This window comes from Prinia subflava, chromosome 1 (genome assembly GCF_021018805.1).
Source record: "Prinia subflava isolate CZ2003 ecotype Zambia chromosome 1, Cam_Psub_1.2, whole genome shotgun sequence".
NCBI lineage: Eukaryota > Metazoa > Chordata > Aves > Passeriformes > Cisticolidae > Prinia > Prinia subflava.
The window spans coordinates 148,832,786-148,852,257 of record NC_086247.1 but is presented as its reverse complement, the minus strand read 5'-3'; the positions used below and the strand labels follow the sequence as shown (position 1 = coordinate 148,852,257).

Genomic DNA, 19,472 nt, shown 5'->3' with positions numbered 1-19,472 from the left:
GCATGTAAGTTCCCCAATTTGCCCTACTTATCCTTCACCTCTCCCCTGTTCCATGAATCTCTTGAATAATTCCAAGGCCTATTTCCCCTCATACACTCATTTCCAAGGCTGTGCTTGCCCCATGTTACATGCTTGCAGGATCCATTCACTGCAGCCCCATATCAGAGTAGGACCCTCAATCTCACCAACTACTACATCCTGTAAAAATGTACATTTATTTGGCTGCACGTCATCATTCCTATTAACTCTCACAGTTACCCACCATCACATCCTGGCTCATTTCACTCCCGTGGTATCTCCCTAATCGTGTTTACTTCTCTGAGCAGCCAGCTGTGCATGATGAGAGCAGCATGATGCATTTACCTCCTCATCTGTCAGTGGAGTACTTTAATGAGGCTCTTCAGAGACAAAGGGCAGCAAGTGTAGTCAGCATAATTACCAGCGTCTTGGAGGGTAAGTGGTTCCTCATTAAGTTTATTTCAACCCTACAGTAGTGCTACCATGAAAGCACAAAACATATTTCTTGAAGGTTAGCAGAGATTTGTAGGCGTGTAGTTAGGAATTTCATGGTTAATTTAGACTTCTTTTAGAAAAAAAGGTGTTACACAGTCTCTATGTACTGGAACACATCCTTTGGTTACTGTAAAAGCTCATTTTGTAGGACAGAGAGGGAAGGGGATTGGGGTGAGAGTGGGTGGAAGATATTTCTGATCATCTGACCTGCAGGACTGGGACACTGTTTTCTCCTCCTGATCCTCTGATTTCTGTTGTGTCAGTGACAGAATTCAGAGGATTCACAGGCATGCAGAATTCAACAATTTACAAGATTATGCAAGTAAAATTAGTTGTGCCAATTCTTGCATATTGAATACTTAATGTCATAATTTTATTCCTTTAATTTACTTTCCCGTGTGAATTTTTGGTGGGAGTTAATCAGTGACAGTTATTTTGATGACTGATAATTTTGTTGCAGATCTTGCTGAAAAATTTCAGTCCAAGTTATTCAGGATGATGAATTTTGTTTTCTTTTGGCCCTTTTGAGGAGCTCTACCACCAGTTCTTGGACCACAAGTATGAGATTGAACAGGAGGATACCTGTGGCAGGAAGGTCCCTTGATTATTTAAAAGATTTTTTTCCTGGGAGAATCACGGTTGCAACACATCCAGTGGAGCTTTGCCTTGCAGTGTAATTCTTCAGAGATCTGGGTTTTGTTGCACAGTTTCAGCTGTGAACTGGGGTGGAACAGAACTTATAGCTCCAGTGGAAGACAAGAGCCAGACCTGGAGTGAGGAGTGAGTCAAAGTGATCACTGTGGAATAGGTGGTGTAGGGTACAGGTGCAGGTGTTGAGCTTGGGGGAGAAGAAATGAAAATTAAACAGAAGGAAGAAATAAGGACAGGCCCAATTAAGAAAAGGATATGAGTCAGATCCAGCTCATCCATTTCTGAAAAGCTTCCAGGTCCCTGAAAACCAGATGAGTAATTCCTACTTGTATTTAAAGCTAGCTTCTGTTGGTCAATGAATTTGCACAGGACTTAAGCTGGGTCAAAAGTATTTTGAAGGGCTCGTTAATATTAATGGTGAAGAAAGAAAAGCTATGAGATTTCATTTGATTAAAAAGATGGAAATGACAAAGTGGCTTCTGTCCCAAGTTCTACTTGTGGAAAATGGAGATGTGTTGAACTTGCATCAGGTGGGAAATGGTGGGTGTGACCTTTCCCATAAAAAGGCCAAAGGCCAAATTTCAGGCAATGTGGATTTGCCAGAGTGTCACAGATGACACGAAAAGAACTGCACAAGGACACGCTGGTGAGAAAAGCAGGAAAGGCACAGGTTTATTTACAAAACTCTATTTTATACATTTCTTATGGTGCTTGTGGATTGGAGGATGGAATGCCACATCTCAAACCACATTGGTCAAGCCAACTGTCAATCAACTTTCTCCTCCCACCTAAAAATATGTAAACAATGAAAGACAGCAAAACATGGCCATTGTTTATAGTACAAAGTGTGATAAAGTAAAAATTCTGACGCTAATATGAAGAACAATACAGAAGGCTTAGAAAAGTCTTCAAAACCAGGGCGACACCAGAGTCAAAATTCCCATGTCTACCTTTGATTCTTTAAGCTGCCTTGAGAGTGGAGGGGAACAAAAACTAGTTGAGTGTGACACAGGCTGTCCCAGACCCTTGTGAGGATAAGGTGGGAAGTACTGTAGCTGCTCTATTATCCTGCAAGAGCACGAGGAGCTGTGATGAAGCCTCTGCATCACAAATAGCTGTATTGTCAGATGATTGTATTACCATTCTGAGACAAATAAAACCCTTTCCAAAGGCTTTTGAAGGAAGTGCTCATGAAAGAATTTGGAATCCAATTTTCTCTGAATTTTTATTTTCACGTTTATCAGCTGATGTTTGAACCACATGAATGGTAAAAAGTGCAGGGAGGGTCTGTGAGAGATGAGAGATTTCCTTTATCTTCTCTGATCTTTGAATGCTTGAAGTTGTTATTTCACCATCTTGCTCAGTGATAACTAATGATAGAAGGATTTTCTTTTTCATTTAGAACGTGAAGAAGCTCAGCAGAAATGCCCACCACGCCTGAGGAACTTGGCCTTAAAGTATCTAATTTGGGACTGTTGTCCACTTTGGTTGAGGATCAAGGAAAAAGTGTCTGCTTTCATAAGGGATCCTTTTTTTGATCTGACCATCACAGTTTGCATTGTGATGAACACTTTGTTCATGGCACTGGAGCACAATAATATGTCAGATACTTTTAAATACATGCTTAAAATAGGCAACTTGGTAAGCAAATTCTCAGCTATGTGGCTTTTTATAGGATTAATTAACTGGTTGATGTGTGTTTTCACTTGAAACATAAAAAGTGATAGTAAAAATTAAAAATTAGCAAACCCTGCATTTATAAACTTTGTTTCTAATATAGAAAATTCACAGACACTTTTTAATCCACTTTGGCATGCTCCTGAGAAGGCAGAAATCAATCCTTCTATTTTAATTAAAAGTGCATTGGGACTTCATAAACAGGGGCTTTATTAACCTGTCCATGAATGTTATTTGAGGGAACTTGACCTAGAGATAAGATAAATTCATGGCTACTTTCAGGCTGATGCTGCTGTTTCTTTGTCACAGGTTTTTACAGGAATCTTCACTGCAGAAATGATCCTTAAAATCATCGCTCTAGATCCCTATTACTATTTTCAGCAGCCCTGGAATATTTTTGACAGTGCCATTGTCACACTGAGTTTAGTTGAACTGAGTTTCCCCAGAAACAAAAGCAGGAAAGAAAGGCAAAAAGGAGGAACCCTGTCAGTTTTACGATCCTTCAGACTGGTAATGCTTCATGCATGCTCAGTTGTGTGAAACTTTATCTTGTGAATTTAATAGAGAATACTTCTGTAGTTAGGAGTCAAGGAATGATTTTTTTTTTTTAACTCCAGTTATTTTTATTTCCTCATCTTGGCTTTAAGAAACACAGTCAAAGTTTTTGTGATGTTAGAGTCTGAGTTTAAGAAGTATATTTCTTTTGAATTCACTGAGAAATATTCAAAAGAAAAAATATTCCAGAATGGACATGTTATAAAACTGATGCAAATAATTAAAAAAAAAAAGCACAGGAAATTAAGAAAAAAAAAGTCAGAGTACAAACAGAAATAAACAATATTTAAAGAGAGATGTAAAATTATGTTAAGGTATCCACTTCATATGTCGAGGACTGATTTAAATTGCTTTATCAAAATATAGACTCTTTTCATAGTGCTACAGCAGCAGTCCCTGAGCTTTTGGTCCTTTTTTTTACATAAATTAGGCTGTAAATTAGGGACCATAATCTACATCACGAGCATTGCATGGACATCTGCCTGTGTGGGCCAAGCATTTATTAAGGTCTCAAGTTAGTTTGGTCCTTTATGAAGTGATTAGTTTATGTTTGCAGTGTTGCCAAGTCAAAAGAAAAAAATACCCATAAGTACTTTTAAAAAGTATTAATGTGCCACAGATGTTGCATTGCGGGAATAGTTGAGAATATCAGTAATTTGGTTATTGTAAGATTTGCATGGTGCAAAGATGAGTTATCTCTACCGATGTCTAACACTATGTTTTATGTTGCTACACAGCTGAGGGTCTTCAAACTGGCAAAGTCCTGGCCAACTTTAAACACTCTAATTAAAATAATTTATAACTCCCTGGGAGCACTGAGTAATCTGACCCTCGTCCTGGCAATCATCATTTTCATTTTTGCTATAGTAGGGGTGCAACTTTTTGGGAGAAGTTATGTGCAGAACTGCACTAAAATACAGAAAGACTGCGAGCTACGCTGGCACATGAAGGACTTTTTCCATTCATTCCTCATCATTTTCCGAATTCTGTGTGGAGAATGGATTGAGACCATGTGGGACTGCATGGTGGTTGCTGAACCATCGCTGTGTCTTGTTGTCTTTCTGCTGGTCATGGTGATAGGAAACTTAGTGGTAAGTTTCTCAATGTGTTCTTCTCTTCATCCTGTCTGTGGTGGACTCCAGTTCATGGCAGTGCTGACAACAAAAAGCAGCTTCCCTAAAAACAGGTGGAAAAGTTACCTACGTATGTTTTAGTCTGCAAAATCCTCTTTTTCCTTTCACCTCTGAGCCACTGTCTGTATTTTCCCATTTTGTGAACTTTGCACGCAGCATCACTTGACCTTTTCATGTGGTGATGTGACAAGAAATACCTTTGCAGTAAATACATTACAGGCAGTTATGTTTCTTCACATCTTGGGATTTGGATGTAAATAATCAGTGAAGCTTATGGCTTACCTGCTGGAATTAATTAGGCCAAGTGCTTAAGTGTGTCTCTAAATCAGTTTTATATTTTTTAAGACCTCATGCAAGTACTGAACTCTTTATCAGCAAGTGGCAGAATCTACAGTGCTACCACAGAAATCAGGATTAGTTTTAGGCATCTCCAAGTACATTTATATCCAAGAGCTAGATTTTGCAGTGGCATAATCTACACAGCCTCAACCCTCTGTGCTGGGACATAAGGGACAGCCTGCCTTCCTCGGTCCTGTGCTGTCCTTTCTTGATGCCCAAATCATAAATTTCTTCTTTTAGTAACTTTTCTCCTCATGTTCTCCATTCATATGCTAAACTTCTCTTAATTGTAAAAAAAATTCTGAACGTATTTAACTGTAGGGAGACCTTTATGGGAAATCTCTGCTCTGTGGCTGAATCCTAAATATGTATTTAATGTCTTGCCTGTTCCACACTGCAAGGATTGATGTTAGTGGTGAAATGCTGTGAGTGAGATTTATATAACAGAATGTTAACTGTCAAACAACGAAGTGTTTAACCCCTAGTTTTTGTCCAGGCTTTCTTATGGTCCAAAGAAGCAGAGAGAGACATTTGGGACTGAGATTTATTCCAGCTTAAAGTCAATAACTAAGACAGATGGGATGAGTTGCTCTCTGGAGAGCTGATATTCTCCACTGCCTCTGGTCCTTGGATGGCTCAGTGGTGTTATCTGCCCAGTTCTGCCATGACAAAAGTTAAGATACACAGATCCCATAAGAAACCAAAATACTAGTGAAAAATTTAAATTCTCACATTCCCTTAAAAGCAAACAAACAAAAAAGAAATGGAGATTTAAAATTGTTTGAAGGTTTCTCATTTTAAAAACGAGAAATTTGAGCTTCTCTTGGTTTTGATTTTTGTGATAATGTGGCAGATTTGAGAAAATTTCTGAGCCGGAATTTGATCTCACAGAATTTTGAAGTAACTCCACAGAGGCCTGATTTAATTCTAATTTGAAGAGTGAAGAGTCAATTATTAAACTGACAGGATGTGAGTCTATATTACTTCTTTAACCTTTGAAAAGTTGCTTTCAACAAATAATGCATTTGGCACTAGATCTGTTTTCTCTTGCAGTTTAAATTACATTTTTTGGGAAGAGAGGAATTGGAACATTGAAATTTCTGATAGAGAAGTTGATTTCATTAACCACAGTGTGATCAGTCACTGTCATTTCCTAATCACCTTGTTTTGGTTTACTCAGGGGAGGCTGAGCTTTGTTAGCACCTGTGTTCCTCAAAGTTAGAATTCAGATTTTCGAACGCTGGTCTCCGGACTTTAAATTTTTTTGATCATTTCAATTGCTTTCAGGTTCTCAACCTTTTCATTGCGCTGCTGCTGAGTTCTTTTAGTGCTGACAGTCTCCAGACAACAGAGGATGATGGGGAGATGAACAATCTTCGGATTGCCTTCGCTCGGATCCGCAAGGGATTCCACTTGGTCAAGAGCGCCACGTGGGACGCCTGCTGTAGGAAGCTCAGGCAGATAAAGAAAGTGCACAGGAAGAAAATCAAATTGACTGCACAGAACTCACTTGGGTTCAAGAGTGAAGAGACAAAAAGATGTAAAGAGAATTACAATAATGAATGGATTGAGAAAAGCGGGGACAAATGCCCAGGGCTTGAAGATTTTGTTAGAAACCCCCACATATTTGTTTGTGTCCCTATTGCTGAGGCAGAGAATACAAGTGAGGGTTTCGAAGATGATGATAAACTGAGCACATTTACTGACACAGAATGCAGCAAGCAGGTAATGGATTTCTTTATTTGTGTTGGAACAGTAGAATTGTGGAGAGAGATGAAGGGAGGGAGGGACGTGTTGGAGAAGATGGTCTCTAGCAGAGAGATATGATGATCTATTTCCAGAGTTACAAAGTTCTGAGCTAGACATTTTCAGTAAAATAAAAATATTTTCAGCCAGGGTAAATCATCACTTGGAGCCATTTAAAATCAAGATTCTTTCATTCATGGTTTTAAAAGAAATTTTTTTCTGGAATTTTGGCTGACATGCTGTGGTGCTCACAGGTAATTGTGGCAGTCCGTGGTGAACTTGGATGTTTTAATGTAAATATTTATGAATAATGTCAACTGTTTAGGTATTATTTGCTCATTAGAGCAAAAAATACATGTTCTGCATACAGAACATTATCATGGATTTAGAATATGAATTGATAGCTCCGCTCCTTACTTTGTATTTTCCCTCGTGTGTAGTAATTATTAGGAGTGGATGGGATTAAGTATGGAGTGGCTCTTCTAAGGACATATTTTTGATACTACATCATATATTTACCCTACTTCTTTGTGCTCTATGAGGTTTTTAGTTCTGTTTCAATCACAATTTTCATTCTGGTATCACAATTTCCCATCCTAAATTTCCCTCTTAATTACTATGTAGGAATTCTCATTTAAGTTTTGAATAGATGACTGGAATTCCTTCATTTGCTGTATGTCTGTTGGGAAAAATTCTATCCTAAGGTAAAATAAAAGATTCAAAATGATCCTTTCTTATAACTCTTCTCTGGAGATTCCTACTTTAAAAGAATTTTATAGCTTATTGGTTTTTCCCCTCTGACTGAAAACTCCCTAAAAAGGCAAAAGAAAGCCCCTCTAATCCACAGATTAATTTCAGGATGAAAATCACCTGAGGCAAAGGGGAGACAGAGCAAGAAATTCAGGCAGCTGGAGTAAAGGATCAGGATTTTCCTCTGAAGAATTAAATATGTTCTATCTAGGAAAGGACAGGAGGGGTGAACTCTCAACACCAGAAGAAAAAGAGGTAACAATTTATTTATTTTTCAGTGATGTTGACTTTCCAATACTGGTCAAACACAGGCATGTTCCTGTTCAGGGGTTTACCAGAAGCAGCTCTGAACTTGCAGGACCTAGTCTGGCAGGGCAAGAGACAATACTGCAGCTGTAATTCTGTGAGCAAAATCAAAGGGTTTCTAGGTATTTATTTTAAAGAAAAAGATAAGTTTAGGAAAGAAAGTGAGTAAAAATCGGAAAACTATGATGTAATTTTGAGAGTAGTCATGAATAGTTTATAAAATACTCTCTGATACCTTCCATTTATTAAATTCTGACTCCATAAAAAAGGAGGATTAAAAAAACAAACAAAAAACCCCCACAGAATTAAAGAGACATAAGCTTCCATGTGGGAAATTCCATCAAGTCTGCCTGTGTCCTAAATATCTTGGATTCCAGAAACATAATGCTTGAAATGAGTTTTTCTCTATGTCATTAAAGATCTTTGTTACCAATTTACAGTACTTTTAAAATAATTTTGAATGTAGAACACATTCAAAGAAGTAAAAAACAGCATAATGGAAACATGAAAGAACAAAAGCATAGAGTAAGTAACTGCTAACAAAACACATTGATTCAAAACACATTGTCTTTGGTTTAATGGGATGGCAAAAAGCTTTGTAACTGAAGAATACAAGGTATGATTCCAATTCCTACTTCCTAAATGCTTTCATGGGTGCTCAGTTCCTGGCATGATAATGGATATATTCATCTGGGTCTCCTGTGTGCCTGCATCTTTCTATGATTTCATGGTTTTAACCCAAGTAATTTCTCCTGTTTTGAGAACTACATTCTCTAATATGCAATTTAAAAGCTCTTCAATTTCCCAGCTGATTAGGCTGTTACATCTGGTCCACATAGATAGATATTGGAATTACAGAGATTTGGCCTCTCTTTGAATGCACATATTGCTACTGCTAAGCTTCTATCTTTTAAAATCAAAAAGTATATTCCATTACCAAAAATATGTGTACTATTAGTACATAACAAAGCTTTAATTTTGAGTTTTATTTGTTCATGGATTAATTTATTCATTTGGACCTGAATTAGAAAGAATCAATAACTGATATTACTGTGCTGGGTAGTTGGACAGTGTCAGCTCTTCTGCAGTCAGCACAGTGGATCTGGCAAACCCCGCAGACGTCTTAAAACAGATTGCAGAATTTTCTGAAGACTTCAAGACTCCAGAACAATGTTTTCCAGAAGGTAAGACTCTCATGGTTTCACTACTGGGAAGTGAGAAGAGTGAAAACTCAACTTGTTTCTCTAGTGATGCTCAGCCAATAGGGTCAGATTATTTTCAGTTAATTTTAGTTATCTGAAAAAAAGCTAAATAGATAGCTAACTATCTAGTCACGACAGAGACTGAGACACCTGAAAAATAAACCCCTTTCCCCTAAAAGCCAATTTCTTCCATGTGGGACATGGGCAATGCATAGACCCCATTCTGAAAAACAGGATTGTGAGGTGAATTTCACTCAGTTCAACAGCAACCAAGTCACTCTGGGGGTTTTACATAAGAGAAGTGTGTGGGATCAGGTCTCATGTGGCAATGGTCACTTGGCATATCAGTTTTATCAATACTTTGCAGCAGTAAAAGCATTCCTTGAATAACATTTCATGAACAATCTCAAAGAAAGGAGTGGAATAACCAAAAGAAGCTGCTAAGATTATTTGAATTTCTATAGGGTGATGATTAGAGAATCATAGAATGACTTGGGTTGGAAAGGATCTTAAATATCATCCAATAATCTGAGGACTCTTTTCAAATCAGCAGACAATATCTAGCTTTGCAAGTTGTTTTAGGATGTGTTCAGTACTTCTATGATTTGTTCCTACCCTAATTCGTAACAACGCTGGCTTTCATAATATCAGTCTGACAAATCTGGTGGCTTTCTATGCTGGGGTTACAGCATCTCATCTCTGCTTTCCAAAGAGAGTGCAGAAACTGAGAAAAGCTTTTGTAACATCAGGACTCTTCCCATGGCCTTGAAGTTTTTTGTGCCCCAGCAGCAGGTCAGTGAGAGCCTGTCTGGTGTCTCAGAAATATCTTGAAATAATGGAATGTTGTCCAAAGGGGCTCTACCTGTTGTATATATAAATAGGATCTACAAGGCAAATTAAACTAGATTTATCCCAAAAATTTTTTCTCTTTTTTCCCCAAACAGGGAAAACCAACAACAATGATGCAGTAACTGTGACCATTGACTTTGTCCTATCCCCAGAAGTTCCCTGGCATTCCTTCCCTGCACTCACTGCTGTCTCTCACTTTCAGGCTGTGCTCGGTACTTTCATTGTTGCCTGGGTAGTGCTGCAAAGTTTGGAGGAGAAACCTGGTGGAATCTGAGGAAAACCTGCTACCAGATTGTGGAACATTCCTGGTTTGAATCCTTTATCGTGTTCATGATTCTTCTGAGCAGTGGAGCCCTGGTTGGTGTAGCACAGTTTCATGTACTCATGAAGGATTTTTGGCTTTCATTTACACCCAGAGAAGTTGTTCTTAGCAACAAACAAAGTGAATATCTTTGAACTCATAATGAGGGAAGAGTCTTCAAATAGCAGTCTTTTATTCACCATTTTAATTATTGCAGATATATTATTGATGTTATTAGAAATTATAAGAGAACATGAGCTAAGCTAAGAATATATGAATCTCAGAGCTGTTTCTCTTCTGGCTGTATACAGGATTTTTCTCAGGAAGTTATGTCACAATTGTGAAATATTAAGGAGATTTTATGCCATTAAAACAAACAAGTTGGAAACAAATTACTTAGTTCTCTTCAATATATAAACTTTATGGTATAAATTTCAAAAAATACATACTGTCCTCCTAGGATTTCATTGTGCATGAAGGATGCATCCACAGGGCTGTATTATACAGAGAAAAAGAGAGAGAAGGCACAGGGAGAATTATACTTTTATCAGCTGGTATAGATTTGAGTAATAAATGGTGCTCAGATCTGTATTAAATCAAGTTGAATGACAAAAGGGCCTCAGTATTGCTTGACTTTAACTGTACAAGGTTAATTTCTGATTTTTGTCATTTATCTATATCTGTTATGATTTCAGGCCTTTGAAGACATCCATATACATAAGAGAGAAAGAATTCAAGCAATATTGGGATTTCTTGATAAAATGTTCACTTACATCTTCGTCTTGGAGATGCTCCTGAAGTGGGTGGCTTATGGCTTCAAGAAGTATTTCACCAACGCCTGGTGCTGGCTGGACTTCCTTATTGTAGATGTGAGTTCTGCTTTTGCTGTTCCTACACAGCATTAGCAGCAGAATGCCTGATCATTTTCTGGATCTAAATTTCAGGCAGTGCCCTTAACCCCTGTGGCAATGGTGTGGGATATTGTACTCGAGGCACTGAAAGCATGGTTTGGTTGGTTGGTTGGGTTTGTTTTTATCAGAAACAAAGGAAACAGATGACAGGACATTGCTAATACTTTTCCTTTGTCTTCCCACTCAGATCTCCTTGGTAAACCTCTTTGGCAGTACCATTGGCCCCATGAAATCTCTCAGGACTCTGCGAGCTCTGAGACCCTTGAGAGCACTGTCACGGTTTGAGGGAATGAGGGTAAGACTGAGTGCAGACTACAGCTTGTCAGAACTGATGAGCACATAACAGGTTTGGGACTCATCACTGGGTCTTTGTGACACATTGTTCATGCAAACACGTTCACCCTGAGTTCAGTATAGGAACTGTAAAATGAATTTTTAAGCATACCAGTGGTTGAGCTCTTCTGTACTTGGGCATTCCTTATAGACTTTCCTGGAGTGATTGCTCCAAGTGCTGTTGAAACTAAAACTGGCCTCGGTGGAACTTTGCTCCATTGCTGCTCAGACATTCTTGTGTTCCAGTCTTACTGAGATAGGCAAAAATAAAGTAGAGAATAAGAACTGTGAGCCAAATTATAATTTTTGAAATCTGATAGCAAGCTAACTCAGAGGAAAGAGTCATTTCAATTTTGAAAGTTTTTTACTGAATTGATTTACAAAAACTGTAGCCTATTAAAAAGTACTTTCCTCAAATTATTGTTTCAAATAGATGTCTTTCAGAAAACAGAAGAGTTTGTAGAACATTAGATTTTCTTTTCCCGTCAAAAGAGCATTTTTTTATTATTTTTTATTCTAGAAGTGAGACTGAAAATTCTGTGGTTGCAATCTTGACGCTGTGAAGACAGACAGAAATGTCATTAAATTAATTAGCAGGATATCGAAATTTCTGTGTCTGGAGTAAATTTTGATATTGAAACAGGTGATGTCATACTTTCTGTCTTGCTATGAAGACTGTGTGTGGCACAGTCTTCAAAAAAAAGCCTTTGAATTTTTCTGCTGGTCCATCAAGTTTTTCTTTGCTACTTCACAGATGAGTTCACTGCCCTCACTGTGAAACTCAAAGAAATGTTCCCACCATTCCCTTAACCCAGCTTTCTGAAGCAATCTGTTGTGTCTTAGCATACATTTAAAATCTGCATGGACACTTTTCTGTGGTGGTACAGCACGTAGCACAGAAAATGTACCTGGCTTATGGTTATAGACCCCAAACACAGTCATAATCCACTAAAAATAAATGAAGCAAATTACTAGTGGAGAATTATTACTGATCCTTTTAAGAACTACTTTTGACACTCTTAAAAATAGTCCTCTGCACCTAGTGCTCATGGATGAATACTTCAGAAATCTTATGTTAATAAATTCTAAAACAAAGAAACAAATGGACAATGTCTTATTCCAAAAAACAAGGGAAAGTCTCATAAAAAGGGTGGAGTTACATTTTAGTAGTAGTAGGGTCTCACAGCAGACCAAGAAATATCAACAATTGGTTTGAAAGCCTAATAGATACTAAAGATATTGCTCAAGATACTGCCACCTGTGACTAGTATTTACATGGAAAACATCAGCTTTTTGTTTGCAGAGATGACCAAGTGACTGCTTACGGATACCTGGGCTCATCCTTTTTCTCAAGGCCGTTTTTCCTCTCCCTTTTTATCCAAGGTGGTGGTCAATGCCCTCCTGGGAGCCATCCCTTCCATCATGAATGTGCTGCTCGTCTGCCTCATCTTCTGGCTCATCTTCAGCATCATGGGAGTGAACCTCTTTGCTGGGAAGTTTGGGAAATGTATCAATGTGACAGATGAAAATGCCGTTATAGATGTCAATATCCAGAACAAATCAGACTGTAGGATGTATAACAGTACGGGAAAAATATTCTGGGTCAATGTTAAAGTCAATTTTGATAATGTTGGCTCTGGCTACCTGGCTCTTCTTCAGGTGGTAAGTGCTGCTTGTTCTCAGTAGCCAGCACCTTGTCAGATGTGCTCAACCTTTTGTCAATCCCTGACTCATCTCTGAGGGTGATGCAAGGAGTGAAATATCCCGCAGCTTGCTCTCCCCTTGTAGCTGGGTGTTCGTGCACACAAATGGGGAAAGGGGGACAGATGAGACCCTGCTGTGATTTTCCAGGTGATAAAGGAACATTTAGTGGGCAAGTGCTGTTGCAGCCTCCACCAGTTTTGTGATTCTGAGAGCTGGAGTCCATCTCAGAAGGAATTCTGGGGCAAATAGTGACCTTTTCTGTCAAAATGTGGATTTGTTCGGTCAGGAGGGTTGCACGGCCTGTAGTGCCATGCTGATGAAGGTTTGCTCTGTCAGAATCCTAGGATAAAATGTCCTGTATCCCCCTTGACAGCTTTCATAGCCTAATGAGTCTGAGAATGCCACTTAGCAGCAGTCAGAGCTCGGTGCTTTGTGCATGTGAACATAGCAAAGGCTCTTGCTCCAGTCAGTGCTATTCAGATATTGCAAATTATGTGAAGACTTTTAAGGTCAAAGTTCAACACATTTTCCATAATCTCTCATTCCAGGCAACATTCAAGGGTTGGATGGACATCATGTATGCAGCAGTAGATTCACGAGAGGTCAGTCATTGTATTCAATACATAATTTTGGGAATGCTACGGCTTTCTGCAAATGCAGTATTTGTTTTGCACTTCTACATCTGCTGTTTGTCTGTGCTAAAGACTACCAGTAATTATTTTTGGTCAGAAGATGTAAACATTTGATCTGCAAATAACTCATAGTATCCTAAAGCTCCTTTGTTGCAATGGGGAAAGGATTTCTGCTCTAGATCCGCCCACTTACACAGAACAAAGTGGTATGACTTAGTGAGGAAAGAAACTGAAATGTAGAGGATGTCTTAATTTCATCAGGAGTTCAAAGGAATAAAAGATTTTCTAAAGTATTTTAATATTATAATATTGCTAATATTATACATGAAAATATAAACAATAAATAAAACATAAAAATATGAAAATACTAATAATAGAGTTTTCATATATTGATATGGTTTTGTGTGTGCTTTAACGTTTTTCTTCTTTGTTCTCTAATTTGAAAAATTATTTTTCTTCTTCCAATTTTTTTTTAATTCATAATAGTCATCACAGAAGTTTTTTGCTAAGAAGATAAAAAGGAACAACAGCATATCTAGGCTAAGCATTTTAATAGCAAGAGCTTGGAATTTGACTTCTACATAGTTTGGTTGATTTTTCATGTACTGAAAAATTTACAGCTCCTTGTTCTTATTGGAAGGAACTGAACTGGTGCTTCTGCAATGCCTGTGAAAATCATGTCAAGAATATTCAAACAAAATTTTTTGTTATGCATTATTGGTAGTTTTAAACTATACTACTTTTGTTACAATTAGCAGTAAGGCCGTAAATCTTAGTTCCTCCTGGAATCAATTTTTGACAGGAGCTTCTGTATGAAGATTATTCTGAATTGGGCCCACGTTGGTGTGTGTTATTTCTCAAGTTGCTTCTCATTCTTGCAGAAAAATGATCAGCCAAAGATGGAGAACAATCTGTATATGTATCTCTACTTTGTGATCTTCATCATCTTTGGATCTTTTTTCACCCTGAACCTCTTTGTTGGTGTAATCATTGACAACTTCAACCAGCAAAAGAAAAAGATAAGTGTATTGGTTGTGCTTTAGAGAACAAGGTCCTGTACATGGAATCTAACACTTCTACTGGCATTTACCAGAGCATTAATGATTAAGTTACAAGAAATAACTTTCTCCTTTCTCTTCCCCTGTGACCTGAACTCCTAGATCTTCCCCAGACATTTCAAAGCCACTTAAAATTTCATTTCTTTTGGGGAACTCAGCATGACAAGAGACTTGTTATTTAGAAAGTGGTCTTTACAGATGCTCTGATGAGTGATTTGGATATTCAGCGAGCCCAGCACATGCAAAGCCAGGGAAAGATTTGATCCTGTCCATGTTTTTTGTTTTCATGCCTTTTGAGTGAGCTGAGTTTCACACCAAGACTTCTACTCTATGAATGGTTGGTTTGTGCCACTGATTTTTTTTGGACACAGTCACATGATATGAAAAGAGCCAGTAACAGCAAGGTGTAAAAAAGGAAGGAATGCCAGTTTCCAGAATTTTGGACATTTTAAGTACAATAGCTTTGCTTCCCACCAAATAACAGTGACATTTCTTTGTATACTTAGGTGGGGAAGATATCTTTATGACTGAAGAACAGAAAAAATACTACAATGCAATGAAAAAGTTGGGATCCAAGAAACCTCAAAAACCCATTCCGAGACCCTTGGTAAACTGAATTCTTCACTGGGAAAATGCATTGCAAAAATGCAATTTAATTCACTGACAAGTGCATACATTTATATATTGCATATAAGTTATTCATATTGTCTTTATATTGAAACTCACACAGTGCTCTAAAGTCAGTTTCACCAAAAAGTTGACTGAATTATTTTATGGGTTAAATATTTATTAAGGTCTCTGTATAAATATTACTGGGTTTATAGTCACCTTGGAACTGATAAAATTTCAAGATGGGAAGGGATTTTTAATGTCATTTTTAATGCCTTTAATGCCTTTTAATGCCTTTCTCCAATTTTTCCGACTTCATTGTAGCTGAGTGACTTTGTGACATAAAACCTGGAAATTTATGGATGGCTACTCCTTATTTTCATAACCAATGTCAGACTTCTTTTTTTTCCCCTCTAGAACAGATACCAAGGTTTTCTTTTCGACATTTTAACATCCCAGATGTTTGATGTTGTCCTCATGGGTCTCATCTGCCTCAACATGATCACTATGATGGTGGAAACCTACGAGCAAAGTGAAACAAAGACAAACATCCTCAGCAAAATCAATATATTCTTTGTTACCATCTTTACTCTAGAATTTGCGCTGAAATTTCTGGCTCTGAGGCGGCATTATTTCTTAAATGCCTGGAACATATTTGATTTCGTTGTTGTTATTATGTCCCTTGTTGGTAAGTAAAACTCTTTACTTATTGATTATTACTTTTTTAGAAAGAAAAAGAAGTAGTTAAAATTTATTAACTGCAAATAGTCATTGAAATGTAGGTCATAGTACTGTAAACTCTTAAGGAAAAAAAAAGCAACCCCCCTCAAGATTATATTAAATGAAATTTAAAACAATTCCTTTAGTAAAAGTGTGTATAAATTTATAATGGTTCTTTAGGGGTTCTTTTCTCATTTGAAATACAGAATTGAAAAGCCATCATAGCAGTATCACATTACATGATAATTTCCATGGCCACAGATTCAGTACCAACCAAGAAATATTCAATCAGATCAATTATTGGGTTTTTTATCTGTGTTTTTGATGGATGACTGAAATATATATAAAAATAGGAATACTGGAATATGTATAGAATAGAAAGACTGGAATCAGATTATAACCTGTAGAATTCAGTTTCTGTAAATTCAGGCATTGCTGACTGAAAATAAGAGTTCACACTTTGTGACATGATAGAAAAATCACCAAAAATGTATTAGTTTTTATTTTAAAGGATTCCAATGGAAGAATGAGGTAAAGAGCTCTGTTGCAAATTTGAGCTTCCTGACATTTTAACTATTCCCAGGGCTAGTACTGCCCTAGCAACAGGCATTTAGGGGAAGAAGGATATTTCATCTCTTTACTATGACTCATGTCTTGGGTAAGTAAGATTCCAGTAAGACTATGGATGGGTCTTTCATGAGAAATTACATTTCTGGATTGTAAATACAAAAAAATGTATCCAAAACAGCTACACTTAGAAAAGACAAGCCTTTTCTAGTGCTACTAGATGTCATTTATTTCATCCAAACAAAGAAAAAATAACATCCATGTGTAGCTCTGTCCCTCAATAAGCCAAAAGCCATTGTAGAGTGGCATGCACAACTTCTATGTTCATTACTGTTTGCTTCTACATATCATGCCTATATCATCTAAATGATATCCATGACATTGCATTATATCTTGTTTTCTTAGTTTAGTTTAGTGTCAGTATTTGAAGACAAATGTAGAAGGTAACTTGAATCTGCTGAAATATTCATGCAACCAAAGTCAAACAAAACCATCATTCATCAAGTGTCAACTGATACAGATATTTGAATTTGTGCACAGGAAGTTCCTTGACATCTTTAGTGCAACAGGGACTGTCCTCTGATGGCTGAAGAATGTAGTTCATAACTGCTGATTTCAACAACTATTATTTCAATTCAGCTTCTTCTCAAAGTTATTCTGGTAGGGCTTAGCAAACACACATCAGATATTTCTGAGCTGTGAATATATTATCATTCCAGCCTCTCTACTAGTTAAGGAAAAATACCATATTCTAACAAGCTGTTATCCTCCTTTTCAGCCTTAATGCTCTCCAGCCTTGGCACAACCCTTGAGCATTTCTTACCACCCACACTCTTCAGGGTCATTCGCTTGGCTCGGATTGGCCGGATCCTGAGACTCATCCGGGGAGCCAAAGGAATTCGAACTCTGCTCTTTGCCTTAATGATGTCCCTACCTGCTCTGTTCAACATTGGCCTCTTGCTGTTTCTGGTCATGTTCATTTATGCCATTTTTGGCATGGCTAACTTTGCCTATGTGAAGATGGAAGATGGCATTGACGATATGTTCAACTTCCAAACCTTTGCTAACAGCATGCTCTGTCTCTTCCAAATCACCACGTCAGCTGGCTGGGATGGTCTTCTCAGTCCTATTTTAAACACTGGGCCACCATACTGTGACCCAAACATAAATGGTACCATAGGTGAATGCGGTAAACCTGCCATAGGTATTATTTATTTTGTAAGTTACATTATTATATCATTTCTCATTGTTGTAAACATGTATATAGCTGTAATTCTGGAGAACTTCAATGCTGCCACTGAGGAAAGTACAGAGCCTTTAGGGGAAGATGACTTTGACATCTTTTATGAAGTCTGGGAGAAGTTTGATCCTGAGGCAACTCAGTTTATAACTTTCTCTGCACTTTCAGACTTCGCAGATGCTCTGCCTAAGCCTTTGCGTGTACCAAAACCAAACAGAGTTGAACTCACAGCAATGGACCTGCCCGTGGTCAGTGGGGACAAGATACACTGCCTGGATATCTTGTTTGCTTTCACCAAGAGGGTGTTGGGAGACTCTGGGGACCTGGACACTCTGAAAGTACAAATGGAGGAGAAATTCATGGCTGCCAATCCATCAAAACAATCCTACGAGCCAATATCGACTACGCTCAGCCAGCGGCAGAAGGAGGCGTCGGCCACGGTGATCCAGCGTGCCTACAGGAACCATCTGCTCCAGCGCTCCCTCAGACAGGCCTCCTGCCTGTACCAGCACAGAACCTGCAGCTCTGACACTCTGGGAGATGGGGCTGCTGCAGAAAACGAAGGACTCGTTGCATCAATCCTGCGTGCAAATCATGGTAGGAGTCCCAACAGGTCCGAAACTTTGTCCTCAGTGTCCATCCCTCCGTCGTATGACAGTGTCACAAGAGACAGCAGCAGCAATCTCGTGGCTGAGAGTGGAGAAATAATGGGCAATCAACAATCTCCAGACATTAAGTAGTTAATTGGTGACAAAGCTGTTGACAATATTTTTAAATTTTCACAGAAGATGATATATAAATACACGTCAGAGGAGGCAGCCTCCCTATGAAACCAGGTCTGTTGATGGAGATCAGTTAATTATGGCAGCTGAGAATCGTGGCCTTTGGCTCTGCTGTGTTCAGTTTTCTTCACTATTTACCTATTCAGAGAAAGGTTTTGGATCTGCTTGATCAATGGTGTCTCACTGCAAAGCAGGTTCCTGGGTGCTGTGACATATTCACAGCAGTGATAGGCAACCTCAGCTGATATTTCCCTGTACAGGAAGCAGAGACAAGTCCAAGCACCAATGGATCTACTGGAGAACAGAAAATGAATGTCAGTATGAGTATAAACTGAGGAATGAAAAGGAGCTAAGCTTTGTCCCATCCCTAATTGATATTATCATTATAAACCTGTTTAGCAAATTGCTGATTTTTAAAAATCTTTTTTTTTATGTTTGGGGACAGATGTGCCACAAACAGAGACCCTGCATGATCCACAGATATTCCACAGTGTAGTGGACTTCTTCCCATATGATGAATTTACAGAATAAACCATGGCATGTATGTTATCATAGTTGCATTACTGAAGTTTAATGAAATAATAAATACAACTCTTAATATTAAGTCATGGAAGTCATACTGAACAGAGCAAAACCTTGCCTTATGTTTTGCCTGGGAGGTTTTTTGGTTTTTTTTTAACGTGGTTTCCTCTGTCAGTGAGGTGAAGGCAGCTGTACCATCAGTCACCTCATAAAAATTTGTGTTTCATACTTTGCTCAAACTTCTCCTAATGACTGTGTTTTGTGTTCATGCTCATTCTTGACAATGTGATAGAGAAGAGAAACACAAATATAGCACTGGCTGAAAATTGGTAATATCACTTCAGCCACTCCCTTAGACACCAGAAACCAAGG

At 38.1% G+C, this 19,472-nt stretch overlaps 1 protein-coding gene across 1 annotated transcript in view; it reads left to right on the top strand.

The window, feature by feature from the left end:
* Positions 1-18,536, top strand: part of LOC134560486 (sodium channel protein type 5 subunit alpha-like) — a 35,496-nt gene extending 16,960 nt beyond the window's left edge. The window contains exons 12-27 of the mRNA XM_063416534.1: positions 324-453; positions 2,567-2,805; positions 3,151-3,351; positions 4,134-4,487; positions 6,156-6,593; positions 7,473-7,619; positions 8,734-8,854; positions 9,924-10,078; positions 10,718-10,891; positions 11,121-11,228; positions 12,650-12,928; positions 13,519-13,572; positions 14,484-14,625; positions 15,167-15,267; positions 15,687-15,957; positions 17,335-18,536. Of these exons, the coding sequence (XP_063272604.1) occupies positions 324-453; positions 2,567-2,805; positions 3,151-3,351; positions 4,134-4,487; positions 6,156-6,593; positions 7,473-7,619; positions 8,734-8,854; positions 9,924-10,078; positions 10,718-10,891; positions 11,121-11,228; positions 12,650-12,928; positions 13,519-13,572; positions 14,484-14,625; positions 15,167-15,267; positions 15,687-15,957; positions 17,335-18,536 (4,116 nt within the window). The remainder of the gene's footprint in view (positions 1-323; positions 454-2,566; positions 2,806-3,150; positions 3,352-4,133; positions 4,488-6,155; positions 6,594-7,472; positions 7,620-8,733; positions 8,855-9,923; positions 10,079-10,717; positions 10,892-11,120; positions 11,229-12,649; positions 12,929-13,518; positions 13,573-14,483; positions 14,626-15,166; positions 15,268-15,686; positions 15,958-17,334) is intronic.
* Positions 18,537-19,472: the final 936 nt, after the last annotated feature.